General features: G+C 53.3%; 1 protein-coding gene across 1 annotated transcript; it reads left to right on the top strand.

Annotated features, from left to right (window-relative positions):
- Nucleotides 1-18,221: 18,221 nt before the first annotated feature.
- LOC309436174 (feather keratin B-4-like) lies at nt 18,222-18,542 on the top strand (the record flags this gene model as incomplete). Its single annotated transcript, XM_082045158.1, has 1 exon — nt 18,222-18,542. One exon carries the CDS (start codon nt 18,222-18,224, stop codon nt 18,540-18,542), a length of 321 nt encoding a protein of 106 aa, XP_081901284.1.
- Between the last annotated feature and the right edge of the window lie 1,459 nt (nt 18,543-20,001).

Here is a 20,001-nt window from a genome sequence, read left to right as displayed (position 1 = left end):
TGTCCCCAAGCACCACATCTACACATCTTTTAAACACCTCCAGGGATGATGACTCCACCACTACCCTGGGCAGTCCATTCCAGTACTTCCCAACACTTTCGGTGAATAAATTTCCCTACTGTCCACTGTAAATCTCCCCTGGTACAGCTTCAGGCCATTTTCTCTTGTCCTGTTCCTTGTTCCTTATTCCTTGGGAAAGACACTGACACCTACCTCACTACAACCTCCTTTCAGGTAGTTGTAGAGAGCGAGAAAGTCTCCCCTCTGCCTCCCTTTCTCCAGGCTACACTTACTGAGGGTCCACTCGATCCCCACATCAGACCATGGAGACAGATATTAAACAGAACTGGCCCCAGGACTGAGCCCTGGGGAACACCACTTGTGAGCAGCCACCAACTGGATTTAACTCCAGTCACCACAACTATTTGGGCTCAGTCATCCAGCCAGTTTTTTTGCCAGTGAAGAATACACCTGTCCAAGCCATGAGCAGCCACTTTCTCCAGTTGAATCAGTGTCAAAGGTGTTAATAAGGTCTAGGTAGACAACATCCACAGCCATTAAGTGGGTCACCTTGTCAGAGAAGGAGATCAGGTTGGTCAAGCAGGACCTGCCTTTCATCACCCCATCCTGACTGGGCCTGATCGCCCGGTTGTCCTGTACGTGCTGCATGATGTCACTCAATATGATCTGCTCCATGACCTGAAAAACTGAGGCGAAGAAAGCATTTTCCTCATCCTTTGCCCTGTGACTGCCCCCACATCCTGTAAAGGATGGACTTTCTCATTAGTCCTCCTTTGGTTGATACCGTATGTCTAGATTCATTAAATTATATTTTACAACAGTACCCAGATTATGTTGCAGTAGTGCTGCCACAATCCTAATTTGCTCGCTACACAACCTCATGGACTCCCTGTAGTCCTCCTGAGTTATCTGCCCGTTCCTGTAAAAGTCATAAACTCTCTTTGTTTTACAAAGTTCCAGCTAAAGCTCTCTGTCTAGCTAGGATGGTCTTCTTCTCCACAGCTTCATATTTTTGCACATAGGGAATCTCTATGAACATTAGAGAACCTTTGTGAACCTCATCTCAGAAACCACCCCTGGAGCTCCCTTGCTCCAAAACCTTGTGTCGTATAACAAATCCACACAGCTACAAGCTTAAAAGTAAGAGGGGCAACAAGACATGCAGAGATCAAACCCAATCAGGAAGCCAGGCCTAAAGACAGGCTTAGAGAGATGATAGCAAAGAAGGGAGAGACCAAAGACCACAGAAGAGGCAGCTCATCATGCCCGTCACAGCTCCAGAGCCCAGACCAGCCTGCAACAGCTGTGAGGAAATGAGGCGCCCTCCACAAAATGCAACCGCAAACCACACGAGTGCTGTGGGATGACCTCGCTGATGACACCCCACCTCTCCTACACTTCGGCCGCATCCTCTGCCTGCACTGACACGCAACATCAACGCCAAGCCTTTGGCCTCTAATGCTCACACTTCAAAGGTGCCAACAGGGCCAAGTGGACACGTCCTCAAGACAAGAACAAGAAATTGGAGCATTGTGGGAAGGAAAACACACCCTCCTCATTCCTGGCCAGGCTGTGGCATCAAACAGCTGCTGGCTGCAAAATGCCGCCATGCGCAAAGGCTGTCCCGCCCCTCGGGGACCAGCATAAAAGCCAGCCCAGCGCCTCTCTCCCTCACACACTCTCCTGACGCCTTCTCCTCCCTCCGCGCTCAACAAGGTGAGCCTCAACCCCCTTCCCCTCCTTCTCCTGCCCCGCCTGGCCCCTCTCTTCCAGCACGCTCTGCCCCCAGCCTCAGCAGCCCTCACGCCTCCCCACCGCCACGCTCCCCACAGCCCCACACCAGCCTCCCCACTCCCTCACCCTCCTGCAACACCGCTCCTCGCACCCCCACACCCCTGCGCTTGCTCAACAGCCTCTCGTCCCTTCCAGGGCCCCTCCACACCACACACATGGCCTGCTACGACGCCTGCGGCTCCTGGGGACCCACCCCGCTGGCCAACAGCTGCAACGAGCCCTGTTCCCTGCAGTGCCAGGACTCCCGTGTTCTCATCCAGCCTTCCACCGTGGTGGTCACCCTGCCAGGACCCATCCTCACCTCCCACCCCCAGAGCACCGCCGTCGGATCCTCCGCATCGGCTGCCGTGGGCAACGAACTCAGCGCCCAGGGAGTTGCCGTCAACTCCGGCACCTTCGGCTACGGCTTCGGAGGCCTGGGCTGCTTTGGCGGCAGAAGGGGTGGATACCTCTGCTAAGGGCTCTCGCCACCACCCGTGATGCCAACCACACACACTGGAAGCCACGCCACACATTGAGGACACGCACCTCTAGGCCCTTCCTGGCACACGGACCTGATGTCCATGGCTCCTCGTCTCCAGGCACCAAGCACGGAAGCAGGGAAGTTGCCAGCCTGGGCTGCCTTCGTACCTTGATGAAGGTCCTTCTCCTCTTCTCCCACATCTTTGTTTGCACCTCAGACTTGTGCGGTTCCACTTGGCACTCCTGCCTTTTCACTCTTCTCCCTCAATAAAATTCTCCTTCATCCCAGCTTGAGATGCAGCCTATTTTATTTCCCTTCCATGGCTCGTCCAACTTCACCTGACAAAAACCAGGCTCAGTAGCCCATCAGGGTGGGTGGAAAAGGGAACAAGACCTCTCCCAGGAATTATGCCACCACCAACACCAGCACCCAGTGGCTTCCAGGATGTGACACAAACCCACCCCTGGCTCAAACAGAGCCTTCCACATGAGAACGCTTCCCTGCGCACATCTTGGACAAGATCTCTCCCATACCAGCACACACATGAATAACTCCTTTCCCCAGCATGACTCTCCAGCCCTCCCAGCAAACACACTTCATTCCCTCCCCTCTGAAATTTCCGCACATTCATAACATCCCCCATGTGCTCTTTGCCTCCTGGCTAAAGCATCCCAGCTCTCTCAGACTTTGCTCAGGTGGAAGATGTTCCACACCCTTTAGAATCTTCATGAACTTGCACTTCTCCTGCACTAATACATCCATGTCCTTCTTCCACTGGGGAGCTCAGACCCGCACACAGGACCCCACATGGGACGTCACCAGTGCTGAGCACAGAGGAACGGTCAACCCCCTCATCTTCCTGCCAGTACTTTTCCCAATTCTGCCCTGGAGACCTGACGGCCCCTTTTGCGTCAAGGGTTCATTGGCACCTCCGGGTCCTTTTGTTCTCCATCAGGACCAAAAAGTCTTTCTCTGCTAAGATGCATATGTCCATTCCGCCCCCAGCCATTCCTGCATCTGGCACTGAGTCGTCTCCAGAAACAGGACTTGGTCTCTCCCCTTTTGCTCAGCTCCGTGACATTCCTCTATGTCCAGTGAAAGGAAATCAGGAAGCTCCTTCAGGAATCTGGAGATCAAACCACCTTTCTCCGTGGACTTATGCACATCCACATACACAACCCCCCGCTTTTGGAGGGCAGACCTAAGTCCAACTGACTCACCAGCACCCCCAGCCCAGCCCTGCACTGGCCCAACCTGCCTCTTGCCTGCCAGGCACTCCAGCACCATCAACACACACACAGAGACCCTTCCTGCCCCACCTCATCTTCCTCACCAACAAACACTGCTCATGCGGTGAACAACCCTCATGACACTCACCTCCACTGAATTCAGGCAGGTCTTGGGAGGCCAGAGATGTTCTCACTCACTGCAAGCCAGCCAACGTTATTCCAGTTTGTAAGAAGGGTGTGAGAGAGGATCCAGGAATCTGCAGACCTGTTAGTCTGACCACAGTAACTGGAAAATTATGGAGAAGATCCAACTGAGTGCTGCTGAGAGACAATTAAAGACAATGTAATCATCAGGTACACTCAACAGGGGTTTACTAAGGGAAAATCCTGTGTAACTGATTTCCTTTCCTTCTACAATAAGGTCACCTGCCTCGTGGATGAAGGGAAGCTGGTGGACGTATCTTTTCTGGATTTTAGTAAAGCTTTTGATCCTGTCCCAAATACGGGAGTATTGTGAACTGTTCCATGCCTTAACTTCTACTGAGCCCTGATCTAATCAGGCTTTTGGACTCAATAATCACTGTAGGTCCCTTCTAACTTGACTGGTCTAGTCCCGTCTTTTCTGCTTCCCCAACCCTTTCCCATGCAAACATCCCCTCGAGGTTCTCAGGTTCACAGCCCTGCGCACCACACACGCCTCCCATTGCCCCTGCACTACACCCAGTCCCACTCTGGCCCCACAAACACTGCACACAGAAATGGCCTCACCCCTCGGCGCTCACCCCACATTCACACCCCAAAGCCGTCACTCACCAGCCTCCCCTGCCTGCCGGTCCCGCTCCCCTGGGCCTCTCACCGGCCTCACCAGCTCTCCCAGAGCTCTCCAGCCTCAGCCCCCAGTCGCAGCCTCCCCTCCCCACAGCCAGGCACTGCCTCAGCACTCACTGACCAGCCAATCAGGGCACAGGTAACATCCTGACCATCAAGCCGAAGGTAGATACCTGCCAATCAGTGGGCAGCTTACAGTCAGTATAGAAGCACCTGGAATGTTCCAGAAGGTGCCTTTCAGGACCTCAAAATCAACACTTCTTTTACAATACATAATCCTCGGCAAATCGCGCCAAAACAACTGCTGAAGGATGAATGACGGAATGAAGGAGCAGAAATGCTACCAAAAGCAAACCAAAGTCCTCAGACTGGTGTAGTTCAGGGGACCTGGAAGGGTAAGATGGAGAGAAATTGTCCTGATTAAATAACAGCCCAAAAAACCTGAGATCAGAAAATACATCAACAGACCCTGCACTGCTTGCCTGCTCTACTGGTGTCAGGGCACCCATGTGGGGTCCCTGCCATGGCCCCCCCTTACTGTGGTCCCCAGCCCAACCACCTGGCAGTGTCCATGACACCATCTTCACTCACGGTCAGATTCCAGGGACAAAAACACAGAGTCCTGTATCCTGCGTCCCCTTGCTGCCAGGACCCTGGGCAACACAGGGTGGGTCACCACCCCCTTGCTGTGGGGTCCTCATCTGACCCAAGTGTGGGTCCTTGTTGCACTGTTCCCCTGGCCCCATGGTCCCCATTCCACCTACGCAAGAGTCCCCAAACCACAGTCTCACCTTGCTGTGGGGTCCACAAATGATCCCTTGCAGGGGATCCCCAGGCCAGCATCCCCTCTTCTCTGCAGGGTCCCACAGTGACCAATGCAGGGGGTTCTCTGGACCACCAGCCTCCCTGCTGTGGGGTCCATGGAGCACCAGTGCAGGGGACACAAAGCAACTGTCCCTGTGCTCTGAGGTCACACAGAAAGCCCCTTTGTGAGGTCATCGTCCTCCTCAGTGTGGGGTCCCTGAGGCACAGCCTGGGGCCCTGAGGACCAGGAGCAGGAACAAGCCTGGGACCCTGCTCTGCTGGGTTGATCTTGGCTGGATGGCAGGTGCTCACAAAGCTGCAGTGGGACAATCTGCTCCAGCGTGAGGTTCACGACGGGCTGCAGGGGAATCTCTGCTCCAGAACCAGGAGCACATCCTGCACCTCCTTCTTCACTGAACTTGCTGTCTGTAGGGATTTTTCTCTTTACATATATCCATCCCTCTCTCTCTTCCAGTTACAATTTTGCAGTAGTTTTCCCCCTTCTTAAAGATGTTCACACATTTGTGCTACCACCATTGCTGCTTGGTTCAGGTGTTGCCAGCAAGCAGTCTGGTTGGAGCTAGCTGGTGCCATTGAATAGAATCAAAGAATTGTTTCAGGTACAGAAGACTCTTAAGATCATCAAATCCAAGTGTTAACCAAGCAATACCAAGGTCACCATTAAACCATGTCCCCAAGCACCACTTCTACACATCTTTTAAACACTTCGAGGGATGACAACTCCACCACTACCCTTGGCAGTCCATTCCAGTGTTTCACAACATTTTTCGTGAATAAATTTCCCTAATATACAATGTAAATCTCTCCTGGTGCAGCTTAAGGACATTTTATTTTGTCCTGTTGCTTCTTTCTTGGGTAAGAGACAGACACCTACCTCACTAAGACCTCCTTTCAGGTAGTTGTAGAGAGCGAGAAAGTCTCCCCTCTGCCTCCCTTTCTCCAGGCTACGCTTACTGAGGATCCACTCGATCCCCTCATCAGACCATGGAGACAGATATTAAACAGAACTGGCCCCAGGACTGAGCCCTGGGGAACACCACTTGTGAGCAGCCACCAACTGGATTTAACTCCAGTCACCACAGCTATTTGGCCCCGGCCATCCAGCCAGTTTTTTTGCCAGTGAAGGATACACCTGTCCAAGCCATGAGCAGCCACTTTCTCCAGTTGAATCAGTGTCAAAGACGTTAATAAAGTCTAGGTAGACAACATCCACAGCCATTCATTCCCTCCTCCACTAAGTGGGTCACCTTGTCAGACAAGGAGATCAGGTTGGTCAAGCAGGACCTGCCTTTCATCACCCCATCCTGGCTGGGTCTGATCCCCTGGTTCTCCTGTAAGTGCTGTGTGATGTCACTCAACATGATCTGCTCCATGACATCCCTGTCACCAAGGTCAGACTGACAGCCCTGCAGATCCTCAGATCCTCCTTCTGTCCCTTCTTCTTACATAAGCAGCACATTTGCCAACCTCCAGCCAAGTGGGACCTCCCTGGTGAGCCAGGACTGTAGATAAATGATGCAAAGTGGCTTGGTGAGCGCCTCCGCCAGCTCCCTCAGTACCCTTGGCTGGATCCCATCAGGCCCCATAGGTCAGTGTGTGTCTAACTGGTGTAGGAGGTTTCCAACCATTTCCCTCATGTATTCTGGGGGTTTGTTCTGCTCCCTGTCTTCTACATCAGAGGCTTGGTATCCAGAGAATTATTGGTCTTATTAGAAAGACTGAGACAAAGAAAGTATGAAGAATTTCCCTCATCCTTTGCTCTGTGTGAGTGCCCCCACATCCAGTGAAGGATGAGATTCTCCTTAGCCCTCCTTTTGTTGATAATGTATGTCTGGAAAGAATTTCTTGTATTTTACAACAGTACCCAGATTATGTTGTACTTGCACATTCCCAATTCTAATTTTTCACTTGCATGACCACATGACATCCCTGTAGTCCTCCTGAGATACCTGCCCAATTTGTAAAAGTCATAAACTCTCACTGTTATCCCGAGATCCAGCTAAAGTTCTCTGTTTAACCTGGATGGTATTCTTCCCCACAGCTTCATATTTCTGCACAAAGGGAATCTCTATGAACATTACAGAACCTTTGAGAACCTTACCTCAGAAACCACTCCTGCAGCTCTCTTGCTCAAAAACTTTGTGTCATATACCAAATCCACACGGCTACAAGTTTAAAAGCAAGAGGGGCACCAAGACACGAACAGATTAAACCCAATCAAGGAAGCCAGGCCTAAAGACAGGCTTCGAGAGATGTTAGCAAAGAAGGGAGAGACCAAAGACCACGTAAGAGGCAGCTCCTCATGCCCTTCGCAGCTCTGGAGCCCAGAGCAGCCTGCCAGGGCTGTGAGGAAATGAGGCGCCCTCCACACAATGCAACCGCAAACCACACGATTGCCATGGGATGACCTCACTGATGACACCCCACCTCTCCTGTGCTTCGGCCCCATCCTCTGCCCGCACTGACACGTACCATCAACGCCAAGCCTTTGGCCTCTAATTCTCACACTTCAAAGGTGCCAACAGGGGCAAGTGGACTCATCCTCAAGACAAGAACAAGAAATTGGAGCATTGTGGGAAGGAAAACACACCCTCCTCATTCCTGGCCAGGCTGTGGCATCAAACAGCTGCTGTCTGCAAAATGTCGCCATGCGCAAAGGCTGTCCCGCCCCTCAGGGACCAGCATAAAAGCCGGCCCAGCGCCTCTCTCCCTCACACACTCTCCTGACGCCTTCTCCTCCCTCCGCGCTCAACAAGGTGAGCCTCAACCCCCTTCCCCTCCTGCTCCTGCCCCGCCTGGCCCCTCTCTTCCAGCACGCTCTGCCCCCAGCCTCAGCAGCCCTCACGCCTCCCCACCGCCACGCTCCCCACAGCCCCACACCAGCCTCCCCACTCCCTCACCCTCCTGCAACACCGCTCCTTGCACCCCCACACCCCTGTGCTTGCTCAACAGCCTCTCGTCCCTTCCAGGGCCCCTCCACACCACACACATGGCCTGCTACAACGCCTGCGGCTCCTGGGGACCCACCCCGCTGGCCAACAGCTGCAACGAGCCCTGTTCCCTGCAGTGCCAGGCCTCCCGCGTCGTCATCCAGCCTCCCGCCGTGCTGGTCACCCTGCCAGGACCCATCCTCACCTCCCACCCCCAGAGCACCGCCGTCGGATCCTCCGCATCGGCTGCCGTGGGCAACGAACTCGGCGCCCAGGGAGTTGCCGTCAACTCTGGTGCCTTTGGGTTGCAAAAGAACTTTTGGATCATCAAGTCCTGCTCTTAACCTAACAACAGTCTACCACTATTAACCTAACACAAGTCTACCACTAACCCCTCTCATCAAGCACCACATCTACGCATCTTCTGCACACCTCCAGAGATGGTGACTCCACCACTGTCCTGGGCAGCCTGTTCCAATGCCCCAAAACCCTTCAGGAAAAGCCATTTTTCCTAATAGCCACACTAAACCTCCCCTGGAGCAACTTCAAACCACTTTCTCCAGTTCTGTCAGTTGGGAGAAGAGACCCATACACTCTGCTCTACAACTTCCTTTCAGGCAGTTGCAGAGAGCGAGAAGGTCTCCCCTCAGCCTCCTGTTCTCCAGATTGAACCCTCCAAGTCCCTCAGCTGCTCCCCATCCCAACTGTGCTCCAGACTATTCACAAGATTCGTTCCCCTTTTCTCAATTCACTGCAGAACCTCAAGCTCTTTCTTGTCATTAGGGGCCCAAAAATCAACCACAGATTCTGTGTGCAGCCTCACCAGCACCAAATACAGGGGGATGCTCACTGCCCTGCTCCTGCTGGTCACAACTGTGATGACACAGGCCAGAATGCTGTTGGCCTTCCTGACCACCTGGGCACACACTGGCTCATGTTCTGCCAGCTGGTCACCAGTAGCCCAGGTCCTTTTCCAACAGGCAGCTTTACAAACTGTCTTCCACCAAGCCTCTGGTGTTCCATGGGGTGGTGGTGATGCAAGTGCAGAACCCGACACTTGGCCTTGTTGAACCTCAGACAATTGGCAGCTTATCATCGATCCAGCCTGCCCAGATCCTTCTCTAGAGCATTCTTACTGGCCAGCACATCAGCATTCCTCCCCAACTTCATGTCATCTGCAGACTTACTAAGGGTGCACTCCATGCCCTTGTCCAGATCACGGAGAAAGATATTAAACAGAATTGGCCCCAGTACTGAGCCCCAGGGAACACCTCTTGTGAGCATTTAACTCCAGTCATCACAACTCTTTGAACACAGCCATCCAGCCAGTGTTTTAGCCAGTGAAGATTACGCCTGTCCTAGCCATGAGCAGACACTTTCTCTAGGAGAATTTATGTCAAAGACTTTACCAAAATCTTACTACACAGAACACAGCCATTCCCTCATCCAATAAAGTCGGTAACCTTGTTCATACCAGGAGATCAGGTTGGTCAAGCAGGACCTGCCTTTCATAAACCCATGCTGACTAGGTCTGATGACCTGCTGGTCCTGTACCTGCCATGTGACAGCACTCAGGATAATCTGTTCCATGACCTTACAAAGCAACAAGGTCCAACTGACACATCTGTAATTCCCCATATCCTCTTTTGGGTCCTTCTTCTAGACGGGTGTCACATTTGTTGACTTCCAGTCAATGGGGACCTCCCCAGAGAGTCAGCTCTGATGATACATGCTGCAAAGTGGCTTGGGGAGCATCTCAGCCAGCTCTCTCACAACTCCTGGGGAGAACCAATCTGGCCCCCTAGACCTGTGTGTGCCAAGTGGTGTAGCAGGTCACCAACCATTTCCCCTTGGATTCCTGGGGCTTTGTTCTATGCCCCATCCCCGTCTCCCAGCGCAGGGAGCTGGGTGCACAGAGAACAACTGGTCTTATGCTTAGACTCTGAGACAAAGAAGGCATTAAGGCCTTTTCCTCATCCATTGTAAATGTGTTGCTCCCTGAATCCACTACAAGTTGGAGATTCTCCTTAGCTTTCCTTCTGTTTCAAAAAATATACCGAAAAATTTTGTATTGTCTTTTATAGCAGGAGATGGATTAGGTTCTAGTTGGGCTTTGGCCCTTCTAAATTCCCCCGTGCATGACATCAAAACATCCTGGTGTTCCTCCTGAGTATCTTGCCTTTTCTGGCAGACGTCAAAAACTCTCTTTTTTCTCATGAGTTCAAGCCAAACCTCTCAGTTAAGGCCAGGCCAGTCTGCTTCCCTGCCAGCTTGTCTTTTGGCATACGGGGACTGTCCCTCACACATGGGGAATCTTCTGGTACTTTCTCACAGAAGAAAACCATGACACCCATATGCTAAAAAAACTGTGCTGCATAAAATTAATACACACAGCTACAAGCTTACAAGCAAGAGGGCACCAACACACCCACAGAGCACAATCAAGACCAAAGGCCAGGCCTAATGAGACGCTTAATGAGATGGCAGCAGGCAGGTGAGGGATCAAACACCATGGAAGGAGCAGACACTCAGGCCCAGCACAACTCGAAAGCCCAGACCAGTCTTCCAGCTCTGCAAGGAAATGAGCAGCTCTCTTGCCCCAAAACCTTGTGTCATATAACAAATCCACACAGCTACAAGTTTAAAAGCAAGAGGGGCACCAAGACATGAACAGATCAAACCCAATCAGGGAAGCCAGGCCTAAAGACAGGCTTAGAGAGATGTTAGCAAAGAAGGGAGAGACCAAAGACCACAGAAGAGGCAGCTCCTCATGCCCGTCACAGCTCCAGAGCCCAGAGCAGCCTGCCAGGGCTGTGAGGAAATGAGGCGCCTTCCACACAATGCAACCGCAAACCACACGAGTGCTGTGGGATGACCTCACTGATGACACACCACCTCTCCTACGCTTCAGCCGCATCCTCTGCCCGCACTGACATGCACCAGCAACGCCGAGACATTGGCCTCTAATGCTCACACTTCAAAGGTGCCACCAGGGCCAAGTGGACACGTCCTCAAGACAAGAACAAGAAACTGGAGCATTGCGGGAAGGAAAACACACCCTCCTCATTCCTGGCCAGGCTGTGGCATCAAACAGCTGCTGCCTGCAAAATGCTGCCATGCGCAAAGGCTGTCCCGCCCCTCGGGGACCAGCATAAAAGCCGGCCCAGCGCCTCTCTCCCTCACACTCTTCTCCTGACGCCTTCTCCGCCCTTCGTGCTCAACAAGGTGAGCCTCAACCCCCTTCCCCTCCTGCTCCTGCCCCGCCTGGCCCCTCTCTTCCAGCACGCTCTGCCCCCAGCCTCAGCAGCCCTCACGCCTCCCCACCGCCACGCTCCCCACAGCCCCACACCAGCCTCCCCACTCCCTCACCCTCCTGCAACACCGCTCCTCGCACCCCCACACCCCTGCGCTTGCTCAACAGCCTCTCGTCCCTTCCAGGGCCTCTCCACACCACACACATGGCCTGCTACGACGCCTGCGGCTCCTGGGGACCCACCCCGCTGGCCAACAGCTGCAACGAGCCCTGTTCCCTGCAGTGCCAGGACTCCCGCGTCGTCATCCAGCCTCCCGCCGTGCTGGTCACCCTGCCAGGACCCATCCTCACCTCCCACCCCCAGAGCACCGCCGTCGGATCCTCCTCATCGGCTGCCGTGGGCAACGAACTCGGTGCCCAGGGAGTTGCCGTCAACTCTGGTGCTTTCGGCTACGGCTTAAGGGGCCTGGGTGGCTTCGGAGGCCTGGGCTGCTTCGGTGGCAGAAGGGGTGGATACATCTGCTAAGGGCTCTCGCCACCACCCGTGATGCCAACCACACACACCCTGGAAGCCACACCACACATTGAGGACACGCACCTCTAGGCCCTTCCTGGCACAGGGACCTGATGTCCATGGCTCCTCGTCTCCAGGCACCAAACACGGAAGCAGGGAAGTAGCCAGTCTGGGCTGCCTGTGTACCTCGATGAAGGTCCTTCTCCTCTTCTCCCACATCTTTCTTTGCACCTCAGACTTGTGCTGTTCCACTTGGCACTCCTGCCTTTTCACTCTTCTCCTCAATAAAATTCTCCTTCATCCCAGCTACTGTCTTTTTCTCCCACAGCTTGTTCAACTTCACTCTAGAAAAACCAGGACTCAATAGCCCATCAGGGTGGGTGGAAAAGGGAAACAAGACCTCTCCCAGGAAATATGCCACCACCAACACCAGTGCCCAGTGGCTTCCAGGATGTGACACAAACCCATCCCTGGCTCAAACAGAGCCTTCCACATGAGAACGCTTCCCTGCGCTCATCTGGGACAAGAGCTCTCCCATGCCAGCACACACATGAATAACTCTCTTCCCAAGCATGACTCTCAAGCCCTCCCTGCAAACCCACTTTATTCCCTCCCCTCTGAAATTTCCACACATTGATAACATCCCCCATGTGCTCTTTGCCTCCCGGGTAAAACATCCCAGCTCTCTCATTGTCTTGTCAGGTGGAACATGTCTCAGACCCTTTAGCATCTTTGTGAACCTGCACTTCCCCTGCACTAATACATCCATGTCCTTCTTCCACTGGGGAGCTCAGACCCGCACACAGGACTACACACGAGACCTCACCAGTGCTGAGGAGACAGGAACGGTCACCTCCCTCAACCTCCTGCCAACATTTTTGCCAATGCTGCCATGGAGACTTGGTAGCCCCTTTTACCTCAGGGTTTGATTGGCACGTCCAGGTCCTTTGGTTCTCCACCAGGACTGCAATGTCCTCCTCTGCCAAGATACTTTCTATCCAACTGGCCCACAGTCATTCCTGCTACTGCCACTGAGTTGTGTCCAGAAACAGGACTTGGCTTCTCCCCTTGCCCAGCTCCATGAGATTCCACTATGCCCAGTGAAAGAGAATCAGGAAATTCATTCAGGAATCCCGAATTCAAACCACCACTCCTCATGGACTTATGCACATCCAGATACACAACTCCCCCTTTCTGGGGGGCAGACATGAGTCCACCTGACTCACTGGCACCCCCAGCCCTGCCCTGCACTGGCCCAACCTGCCTCTTGCCTGCCAGGCACTCCAGCACCATCAACACAGACACACAGAGATCCTTCCTGCCCCACCTCATCTTCCTCACCAACAAACACTGCTCATGCGGTGAACAACCCTCACGACACTCACCTCCACTGAATTCAGGCAGGTCTTGGGAGGCCAGAGATGTTCTCACTCACTGCAAGCCAGCCAACGTTATTCCAGTTTGTAAAAAGGGTGCGAGTGAAGAGCCAGGAATCTGCAGACCTGTTAGTCTGACCACAGTACCTGGAAAGTCATGGAGAAGATCCAACTCAAGTGCTGCTGAAAAGCATTTAAGCACAATGTAATCATCATGTACAGTCAACAGAGGTTCACTAAGAGAAAGTCCTGTGTAACTAATTTCCTTCCTTCTATGATAAGGTCACCTGCCTAGTGGATGAATGGGAGGCTGGTGGATGTAGCTTTTCTGGATTTTAGTAAAGCTTTTGATCTATGCGCATGGAGGGGTATTGTGAGCTGTTCTGGGTCATGCAATTTAAGAAGAATGTCATGGTACTTGAAAGCACCCACAGGAGGACAACGAAGCTGGAGAAAGATCTGGAAGGCATGTCTTAAAGGAGCAAATAAAGACAGTGGGTTTGTCTAGTCTGGAGAGGAGGAGGCTGACAGGCTACCTCATTGTTCTCTGCAGCTTCCTGAGGAGGGGACATGGAGAGGGAGGTGTGAGCTCTACTCCATCAGATCCAGTGACAGGACACATGGGAATGGATCAAAGCTGCACCACTGCAGGTTTAAACTTGACATTACGAAACATTAATTTACAGGTGGGTGGTCAAACACTGCAACAGGCTTCCTAGAGAGGTAGTCGATACCCCAACCCTGTTAGTGTTGCAGAGGCATTTGGACACTGCTCTTAACACGCGCTTTAACTTTTACTGAGCCCTGATGTGCTCAGGCAGTGGGACTAGATGGTCACTGCTGGTCCCTTCCAACTGGACTGCTCATTTGTTCTGCCTCCCCAACCTTTTCCCATGCAAACATCCCCTCAAGGGTCTCAGCTTCACAGCCCCGTGCACCACGCACGCCTCCCATTGCCCCTGCACTACGCCCAGTCCCACTCTGACCCACAAACACTGCACACAGAAATGGCCTCACCCCTCGGCGCTCACCCCACATTCACACCCCAAAGCCGTCACTCACCAGCCTCCCCTGCCTGCCGGTCCCGCTCCCCTGGGCCTCTCACCGGCCTCACCAGCTCTCCCAGAGCTCTCCAGCCTCAGCCCCCAGTCGCAGCCTCCCCTCCCCACAGCCAGGCACTGCCTCAGCACTCACTGACCAGCCAGTCAGGGGGCAGGAAACAACCTGACCATCAGTGGGCAGCTTACAGTCACTATAGAAGCACCTGGAATGTTCCAGAAGGTGCCTTTCAGGAACCCAAAATCAAGACTTCTGGTACAATAAATAAGATAATCCTCAACAAGTGGCACCAAAACAATGGCTGGAGGGTGAACAAGGGAGTGAATGATTAGAAATGCTGCCGAAAACCAAACCAAAGGCCTCAGACAAGTGTAGTTGGGGGGACTTGGAAGGGTAAGATGGAGGGGAAATGTCCTGATTAAATAACACCCCCAAAAAACTGCAATCAATAAATACATCAACAGACCCTGCACTTCTTGCCTGTACTGCAGTGTGTCAGGGCACCCATGTAGAATCCCTGTCATGGCCCCCCCCTTGCTGTGGGCCCCAGCCCAACCACCTGGCAGTGTCCATGACACCATCTTCACTCACTGTCAGGTTCCAGGGACAAAAACACAGAGTCCTGTATCCTGCATCCCCTTCCTGCCAGGACCCTGGACAACACATGCTGAGTGCCCAGGTCACCACCCCCTTGCTGTGGGGTCCTCAGCTGACCCAAGTGTGGGTCCTTGTTGCATTGTCCCCCTGGCCCCATGGTCCCCATTCCACCTACACAGAAGTCCCCAGACCACGGTCTCACCTTGCTGTGGGGTCCACAAATGATTCCTCGGGGAGTAATCAGCAGGACACCATCCCCTCTTCTCTGCAGGCCCCACAGTGACCCATGCAGGGGGTCTCTGCACCACCAGCCTCCCTGCTGCAGGGTCCATGGAGCACCAGTGCAGGGGACACCAAGCAACCGTCCCTGTGCTCTGAGGTGACACAGAAAGCCCCTTTGTGAGGTCATCGTCCTCCTCAGTGTGGGGTCTCTGAGACACAGCCTGGGGCACTGAGGATCAGGAGCAGGAACAATCCTGTGACCCTGCTCTGCTGGCAAGATGGGGCTCTGGGCTGGCTTGACCGTGGCGGGATGGCAGGTGCCCACCAAGCTGCTCTATCACTCCCCCTCCTCAACTGCATGAGGAGAGAAAATCTGAGGAAAGGCTCCTGAGTCTTTGTAAGGACAGGGAGATCTCCAGAGGCTGCAGTGGGACAATCTGCTCCAGCGTGGGGTTCACAACGGGCTGCAGGGGAATCTCTGCTCCAGCACCAGGAGCACATCCTGCACCTCCTTCTTCACTGAACTTGCTGTCTGCTGAGGTTTTTCTCTCAAATATATAACCGCTCTCTTCCAGATACAATTCTGGAGTCATTTCTCCCCCTCCTTAAAGTTGTTCACACATCTGTGCTACCACCATTGCTGGCTGGCTCAGGTTTCACCAGCAACCAGTCTGGTTGGAGCTGGCTGGTGCCATTGAATAGAATCAAAGAATTGTTTCAGATATAAAAGACCTTTAAGATCATTAAAATCAACTATTAAACAAGCAATACCAAGGTCACCACTAAACCATGTCCCCAGGCACCACATCTACACATCTTTTTTAACATCTCCAGGGATGATGACTCCACCACTACCCTGGGAGGTCCATTCCAGTGCTTCACAACACTTTCGGTAAATAAATTCTCCTAATATCCAATGTAAATCTCCCCTGGGGCAGCTTGAGGCCATTTTCTCTTGTCCTGATACTTCTTCCTTGGGAAAGACACTGACGCCTACCTCACTACAACCTCCTTTCAGGTAGTTGTAGAGAGCGAGACGGTCTCCCCTCTGCCTCCCTTTCTCCAGGCTACGCTTACCGAGGGTCCACTCGATCCCCTCATCAGACCATGGAGAAAGATATTAAACAGAACTGGCCCCAGCACTGAGCCCTGGGGAACACCACTTGTGAGCAGCCACCAGCTGACTTTAAAGCCAGTCACCACAACTATTTGGGCTCAGTCATCCAGCCAGTTTTTTTGCCAGTGAAGGATACATCTGTCCAAGCCATGAGCAGCCACTTTCTCCAGTTGAATCAGTGTCAAAGACGTTAATAAAGTCTAGGTAGACAACATCCACAGCCATTCATTCCCTCCTCCACTAAGTGGGTCACCTTGTCAGAGAAGGAGATCACGTTGGTCAAGCAGGACCTGCCTTTCATCACCCCATCCTGACTGGGCCTGATCACCTGGTCATCCCATACGTGCTGCATGATGTCACTCAACATGATCTGCTCCATGACCTTCCCTGGCACCAAGGTCAGACTGACAGGCCTGCAGATCCTTGCATCCTCCTTCTATCCCTTCTTCTTACATAAGCAGCACATTTGTCAACCTCCAGCCAAGTGGGACCTCCCTGGTGAGCCAGGACTGTAGATAAATGATGCAAAGTGGCTTGGTGAGCGCCTCCGCCAGCTCCCTCAGTACCCTTGGCTGGATCCCATCAGGCCCCATAGGTCAGTGTGTGTCTAACTGGTGTAGGAGGTTTCCAACCATTTCCCCTTGGATTCTGGGGGTTTGTTCTGCTCCGTCTTCTACATCAGAGGCTTGGTGTCCAGAGAACAACTGGTCGTATTAGAAAGACTGCGACAAAGAAAGCATTAAAGCATTTTCCTCATACTTTGCTCTGCGTGAGTGCCCCCACATCCAGTGAAGGATGGAGATTCTCGTTAGCCCTCCTTTGGTTGATAATGTATGTCTGGAAAATATTTATTGAATTTTAGAACAGTACTTGGATTATGTTGTATTTGCACATGCCAAATTCTGATTTTCTCCTTGCACAACCTCATGACATCCCTGTAGTCCTCCTGAGTTACCTGCCCCTTTTTGTAAAAGTCACAAACTCTCTTTGTTATCCCGAGATCCAGCTAAAGTTCTATGTTTAGTCAGGATGGTCTTCTTCCCCACAGCTCCCTATTTTTGCACATAAGGAATCTCTATGAACATTACAGAACCTTTGAGAACCTTACCTCAGAAACCACCCCTGCAGCTCTCTTGCGCAAAAACCTTGTGTCATATAACAAAACCACACACCTACAAGCTTAAAAGCAAGACGGGCACCAAGACACGAACAGATTAAACCCAATCAGGGAAGCCAGGCCTAAAGACAGGCTTAGAGAGATGTTAGCAAAGAAGGGAGAGACCAAAGACCACAGAAGAGGCAGCTCCTCATGCCCGTCGCAGCTCCGGAGCCCAGAGCAGCCTGCCAGGGCTGTGAGGAAATGAGGCGCCCTCCACACAATGCAACCGCAAACCACACGAGTGCTGTGGGATGACCTCACTGATGACACCCCACCTCTCCTATGCTTCGGCTGCATCCTCTGCCCGCACTGACACGTACCATCCACGCCAAGCCTTTGGCCTCTACTGCTCACACTTCAAATGTGCCACCAGGGCCAAGTGGACACGTCCTCAAGACAAGAACAAGAAACTGGAGCATTGCGGGAAGGAAAACACACCCTCCTTATTCCTGGCCAGGCTGTGGCATCAGACAGCTGCTGTCTGCAAAATGTCGCCATGCTCAAAGGCCGCCCCGCCCCTCGGGGACCAGCATAAAAGCCGGCCCAGTGCCTCTCTCCCTCACACTCTTCTCCTGACGCCTTCTCCTCCCTCCGCGCTCAACAAGGTGAGCCTCAACCCCCTTCCCCTCCTTCTCCTGCCCCGCCTGGCCCCTCTCTTCCAGCACGCTCTGCCCCCAGCCTCAGCAGCCCTCACGCCTCCCCACCGCCACGCTCCCCACAGCCCCACACCAGCCTCCCCACTCCCTCACCCTCCAGCAACACCACTCCTCACAGCCGTACACCACTGCGCTTGCTCTGCTCTCGTCCCTTCCAGGGCCCCTCCACACCACACACATGGCCTGCTACGACGTCTGCCGCCCCTGCGGACCCACCCCGCTGGCCAACAGCTGCAACGAGCCCTGTTCCCTGCAGTGCCAGGACTCCCGCGTCGTCATCCAGCCTCCCGCTGTGCTGGTCACCCTGCCAGGACCCATCCTCACCTCCCACCCCCAGAGCACCGCCGTCGGATCCTCCGCATCGGCTGCCGTGGGCAACGAACTCGGCGCCCAGGGAGTTGCCGTCAACTCCGGTGCTTTTGGCTACGGCTTCGGAGGCCTGGGTGGCTTCGGAGGCCTGGGCTGCTTTGGCGGCAGAAGGGGTGGATACATCTGCTAAGGGCTCTCGCCACCCCCCGTGATGCCATCCACACACACCCTGGAAGTGACGACACACACTGAAGACACGCACCCCTAGGCCCTTCCTGGTGCAGGGACCTGATGTCCATGGCTCCTCGACTCCAGGAACCAAGCACGGAAGCAGGGAAGTTGCCAGCCTGGGCTGCCTTCGTACCACGATGAAGGTCCTTCTCCTCTACTCCCACATCTTTCTTTGCACCTCAGACTTGTGCTCCACTTGTGTTCCACTTGGCACTCCTGCCTTTTCACTCTTCTCCCTCAATAAAGTTTTCCTTCATCCCAGCTTGAGATGCAGCCTATTGTCTTTTTCTCCCACGGCTCGTCCAACTTCACTTGAGAAAAACCAGGACTCAGTAGCCCATCATGATGGGTGGAAAAGACTAACACGACCTCTTCCAAGAAATATGACACCACCAACCAGTGCCCAGTGTTTTCCAGGATGCGGCACAAGCCCATCCCTGGCTCAAACAGAGCCTTCCGCATGAGAACACTTCCCTGCGCACATCTTGGACAAGATCATGCCAGCACACACATTAATAACTCTCTTCCCAGCATGACTCTCCAGCCCTCCCAGCAAACAGACTTGACTTCCTCCCCTCTGAAATTTCCACATTGATAACATCCCCCATGAGCTCTTTTCCTCCTGGCTAAACATCCCAGCTCTCTCAGCCTCTCCTCCGGTGGAAGATGTTCCAGACCCTTTAGCATCTTCATGAAACTGCACTAATACATCCATGTCCTTCTTCCACCGGGGAACTCAGTCCTGCACGCAGGATCCCACATGGGACCTCACCAGCGCTGAGAAGAGAAGAACAGTCACCTTTCTCAACCTCCTGTCAAGACATTTCTCAATGCTGCCCCGGAGACTTGATGCCCCCTTTTGCGTCAAGGCTTCATTGCCACCTTAGAGCCCATTTCTTCTCCACCAGAACCACAAGACCCTTCTCTGCCAAGCTGTCTTCTGTTCAACTCTCCCCTAGTCATTCCTGCTGCCAGCTTTGAGTCCTCCCCAGAACAGGACTTGGCCTCTCCCCTTGCTCAGCTCCATGACACTCCCCTGTGGCCAGGGAAATCAGGAAGCTCAATCGTCAAACGTGTGTTTAAACCACGTTTTCCCACAGATTTATACACATCCATATACACAACACCCCCTTTCTAGGGGGCAGATGTGAGTCCACCCGACTCACCAGCTCCGCCAGCCCAGCCCTGCACTGGCCCAACCTGCCTCTTGCCTGCCAGGCACTCCAGCACCATCAACATACACGCACAGAGACCCTTCCTGCCGCACCTCATCTTCCTCACCAACAAACACTGCTCATGCGGTGAACAACCCTCACGACACTCACGACACATCTTGGGAGTCCAGAGATGTTCTCGCTCACTGCAAGCAGCCAATGTTATTCCAGTTTGTAAAAAGGGCATGAGTGAAGAGCCAGGAA

Source organism: Streptopelia decaocto (assembly GCF_964273445.1).
Source record: "Streptopelia decaocto genome assembly, chromosome: 2".
Lineage (NCBI taxonomy): Eukaryota > Metazoa > Chordata > Aves > Columbiformes > Columbidae > Streptopelia > Streptopelia decaocto.
The sequence above is the reverse complement of the archived record's forward strand: the minus strand, read 5'-3'. Positions and strand labels throughout refer to the sequence as shown.